This window comes from Acanthisitta chloris, unplaced genomic scaffold, assembly GCF_000695815.1.
Source record: "Acanthisitta chloris isolate BGI_N310 unplaced genomic scaffold, ASM69581v1 scaffold25562, whole genome shotgun sequence".
Lineage (NCBI taxonomy): Eukaryota > Metazoa > Chordata > Aves > Passeriformes > Acanthisittidae > Acanthisitta > Acanthisitta chloris.
Genome location: NW_008662532.1, coordinates 10,674 through 15,266, shown reverse-complemented (window position 1 = coordinate 15,266; position 4,593 = coordinate 10,674). Strand labels below are relative to the sequence as shown.

Here is a 4,593-nt window from a genome sequence, read left to right as displayed (position 1 = left end):
AGCCTCCACTCGCAGGGCATGGCTGGGCTTGGGCAGCACGGTCCCGGTGACACTGTCACCCAGTCGCACACCCTGCAGTGCAGGTGACAAGTTCACAGTGAAGTTAGGACAGACACACAAGGCTCCAGTCCTGCCCTCCACAAACCCCCAGCAGCAGCTATTCCCATCATCACCCCTATTTATGGCTGCCCCATAGCACCTCAAAGACCTGAATGCTCAGAGGGAGAGTGACACCAGCAGGATGATACTGGCAGCAGCTGCCAGCCCTGTGTTTCCACCCCTCCAAGTAACAGACCCACTGGAAAAGCAAGGATCAGAGAAACAGACTCACCTGTATGCAGCCCCTCAGCCCATTCTGCACCTCGCCAGAGCCCAGGACTCCCCCCACATGCAGGTGTTTGACCTTCAGGCCATGCAGTTCATTTCCCACAACCACTGTATCCTGCAGAAGGAAAGGGAGTAACATGGGGGGGGGCAACCTGCACCAACCCTGCCCCAGCTCTCTCTGAGGGTACAGGGGCACAGCCCAGACTATTTGCCAAGCATGCCCCACAGTCCCTGTCTTGGTGCCAGGGTCTCAAGCAGCACCTACCTGGTAGAGCCCGAAGTCCAAGGTGAGGGTGATGACGTAGCGTGAGTCTCGCCCATTGCGGACATCCCGCAGCTCCAGCTGGAGGTCGTGCCATTTCCCATCGCTGAGCTGCAGCTGGTCCAGGAGGAGGCTGGTGCTGCGCCCGGACCCCCTGCTCACCATTAAGGAGAGCAGGCCCCCAGCCAGCTGCAGAGAGGGAACCAGCAACACCAGCAGTGAGCAAAGGCCTCATCAACTCTGGTTGTTTCCATCCTACCCCTATGTGAGCATGGGGAGGGAAACACAGTCCTGCTAAATGCCTCTCCCCACAACAACTCTCTGCTTGGGATGGAGCCAACACAGAGTGCAGGGTCCCCCTGCTCTCCTGGGGCAAGAAGCAGCAGAGGCTGGGACATGGTGCTGCGGCTGATCCCACGGCCCTACCTGGCAGAGCAGGGTGGTGTACTGGCCAGCATGGGCTTGCAGAAGCACCCCGTCCAGCTGGCGCGTGCGGAATGCCAGACCCAGGTACCATGGCACTGAGATCTTCACATCTGTCTTGAAGTCCCAGGTCAGGACACTGTTGCCCTGGAAATAGTGGGCGTGGTGCATGGCTGGAAAGGAAGGTGGAGGTGAGGAGAAGGTATGAGCACTTCATAGGGAGCACTAGACGCAGGGACAAGAGTGAGTTAATTTCACACTGATCCCTTACTCTGCTTCCACAGCAAGCCCAGCACAGCCTTGCGCATACCCACCCTGCCCGTGCCCAGCAGCGCCCGCTCACTCACGGTGACGGCAGTCTTTGCCCCCGAAGCCAACAGGACAGAGGCAGGAGTAGGTCCCCCAGCTGACAGAACAGGTGCCGCCATTCTTGCAGGGGCTGGAGTCACAGAATGTGTGCTTGGCATGACAACCTGGAGGTATCAAAGTCACCTGTATCAGACTCAACCTGCTCAACACCTTCCCCCAGCCTACATGGAAAACCACCACTGCCCACCAGCCCTTTTCCTGGCTCCCAAAGGGGCAAGCCCAGTCACTCAGTCTCCACACAGGCCTTGCCTGCTCAGGGTTGAGGGTCAAGGCTGTTACTTTTTCTTATGCCAGAATAAAGACACTGTAGAGTTGGACTGACTATCTAGCATCTCCCAGACAGGCCAGCTCTGCAGGCTCAGCAGCTGGGATTGAGGGACATTCCCAGAACACTAGCTGAAGCAGGCATTGGATCGTTTAGGGGGACCTGGTGGCCACGTTCTCCAGTGCAAAGCTGTATGGCCGTGATGTTGTCACAGCCCAGCAGTGCTGCTGCATGAGCAGGAGTGGCAATTCCTGGGCAGGGGCTGGCAGGAGCAGAGGCACTGATACCTGCGGCAGTTCCATTGTTGGCAATGTAGGAGGCCAGGTCGATGCGCTTGCTGTCAATGTACAGGTCTCTCATGCATCCCACAAAGTCCCGGTGAGTGATGGGGAAGTTTTCTGGCAGGTTGGGGACCCCTCCAAGAAGCAAGGGACCTGTGAGATCCAGGGACCTACAGGAACAGGGCTTTAAGAGCTACAGCAACCTCAGGCTGGCCAGTCAGCTCCCCAGTGCACTGAGACTGGGAAGCAGACATCCTTGGGAACAGGTACACATGGGCAAGGTCCCACATGTGAAGGACTGGCTCCTTAGGGGACCTCTCCCCACCACAGCAGTGCCCACCATTCTCCAAGGAACTCACTTCTTCGAGCTGGTCTGCACACCTTCTGCAGCACAGGAGTAGTTCCCAATCTCACTGCCAAACTGCAAGGCTACTGAGGCATCACATTCATCTATTGTCAAGATGGCCACCTTGTCCTTGGAGGGGCCCTGCACCACCCCCAGGGTGCTGACCTTGGGCTGAAACCAAAAGCAGGGTGTTAGCAGCACACGTGGCCCAGGCCCAAGCACCCAAGGGTTCACACAACAGCAAGGAAAGGCCTGAGCATGGCCCTGGCACCACTACACTGCTGCAGGTGTGAGCAAACCAAGAGGGACATCTCTGACAGAGCCCAACCAACAGTGCCAGAGAGGGATGTGGGCAAGGACACTACATAGTGCACATTTCTTCAGTCTTCAGGTGTGGTCCCCAGTGTCAATCTACCCCTGCACCCAGCTATCTGCTCCACTGCGTCCATCCCCAAGGGTTGAAAACCACCTCTACCTTCTCTCCACAGCCTCCTGCAAGGGGCAGAGCCAGACAACAAGAGAGCCAGAGCCATTCACTTGCGGACAGAGAGAGCCACGTGCACTGGGAACAGCTGGGGCACACATACCTTGTTGTAGTAGTGGAGCTGCAGCGTGTGCCACTGCCCATCACTCACTCCCCCCGGCAGGTAGGGGCTCACCACCGTGCTGGACTCTCCTGTGGAGGCAGGAAGGATGGCAGACAGAGGGAAGCTGAACAGCCCTCAGACACACCCACCTTTCCTATGGTGCCAAGCCCACCATGCTGCTGACAACCTTGTGAAACTCATGGTGCCATAATAGGCCAGAACAGCAGCAGAGACCCCAAAAGGGTTTGTCTTGGTTTGTGTTCACAAACTCGGGCTGCACTTGCACTCCTAAGCCCAGGGAGGGTTCTGAGACACAGACACTGTGTTGCCCACTTTTGCTCACCAACACCTCTCAACTCTGCCTCTCTTAGTACAGACTCCATCCAGGGCAACACACTACTCTCCCCACTCAGCACAGGCCTTCTCACAGCACCCACGACACAAATCCCACAACAGGCAAGACCAAGCATACCTGTGGAGTATTTCAGCTGGACCTGCCCCTGGATGATCTCCACTGCCAGGAAGTCATGCCTTTCATTCAGACGCCCATTGTAGAGTAGAAGGCCACTAGGCTCCACAGTGCTGAACCTGGAGCAAGGGAGGAAGCAGGAGGGCAGTGTGTGTTCAAGGAGCTCTCCAATGGCATGTACCAGCATCCTAGCACAGGCACACTGAGACCTGAGCATGGGGGCCTGGCATAGAGGCAGACAGCTGGCAGCAGGGAAGGACAGAGGCACTGAAGGAAGGGACTAGCTGATGCCAGTGCAGATTCAGGGCCCTTCAGCTGAAGGTGCCAGGGCAGCATCATGGGGAAGCAAAGCCAGTAACACAGTGGCCTGGAGAGCATCAGCCAGTCCCTGGATTTGGCTAGAGTGCACAAGAGCCACCAGAGCAGGGCCAGGTGAACCGAGGATGATGGTATTCAGTGGAGGAAGGAGAGGACTCACGAGAGAGCAAGGGTGAGGTGGAAGCGCTGGCGCAGGCCCCGGAACATGACGAAGGACCGTGGCGGGAAGGAGCGCGTGGACACCTCACAGAAAGGCATCTCGAAGCCTCCCGCCGGGCACTGACAGCGGAAGCCTCCCTCGGCACCGCCGCCGTTGCGGCACACACCGGGCACGCATCGCCCCGAGCGGCTGTCCACTTCACAGTTCTCACCTGGGGGGAGCAAGGCAAGAGGCTTGGGATACATCCCAGCTGGGAGACATGCACACAGTGGCTGCCCATCCACTCCTCCCCCTGGGAGCGCAGACCTCAGCCCGGGTTTGGGAGCCAAGAGACAGTCTGTGAGGCAGGTGGGGACTGGTGTCACCTAGGTGTTCCCCCCAGTGGCCAGTGAGATAGCTATCGCTGTCAGCTCTACAACATGAGCCATTGGGCAGGATGTGACGCCAGCTCTGGATGAAAATCCAAATCTGGACCCAGGATGGCACAGGAATGAGTGAGGAGGGGAATGGTCACAGCTGGGCTGCACAGCCCTAAGGACAGAGAGGCAAGAAAAAGCATGGAAAGCCCTGGTGAAGCTGAGAGTGCCTCCTTGGGCACTGTCACCACACAGGCCTGGGACAGGCATCGCAGTCGTGTCTCCGGGGTGTGACAGCCCAGTCCCACTGAGCTCCCCTGCCAATAGCTACAGAAGTATTACCCACAGCACTGGGAGCCTCTGAACCCTGCATGCATGCTCTGACATAGGAGCAAAAGCCAAGAGGAAAACACCCTTGCACCTTGCTGTC

At 57.8% G+C, this 4,593-nt stretch overlaps 1 protein-coding gene across 1 annotated transcript in view; it reads right to left on the bottom strand.

The window, feature by feature from the left end:
• LOC103798384 (cadherin EGF LAG seven-pass G-type receptor 3-like) overlaps nt 1-4,593 on the bottom strand; it is a gene marked incomplete at both ends in the record, with an annotated part of 40,371 nt that overhangs the window by 25,109 nt on the left and 10,669 nt on the right. The window contains 10 exon segments of the mRNA XM_009070640.1: nt 54-72; nt 332-442; nt 593-778; nt 1,016-1,185; nt 1,360-1,485; nt 1,934-2,097; nt 2,287-2,444; nt 2,861-2,949; nt 3,333-3,448; nt 3,808-4,018. Coding sequence (XP_009068888.1) covers nt 54-72; nt 332-442; nt 593-778; nt 1,016-1,185; nt 1,360-1,485; nt 1,934-2,097; nt 2,287-2,444; nt 2,861-2,949; nt 3,333-3,448; nt 3,808-4,018 — 1,350 coding nt within the window.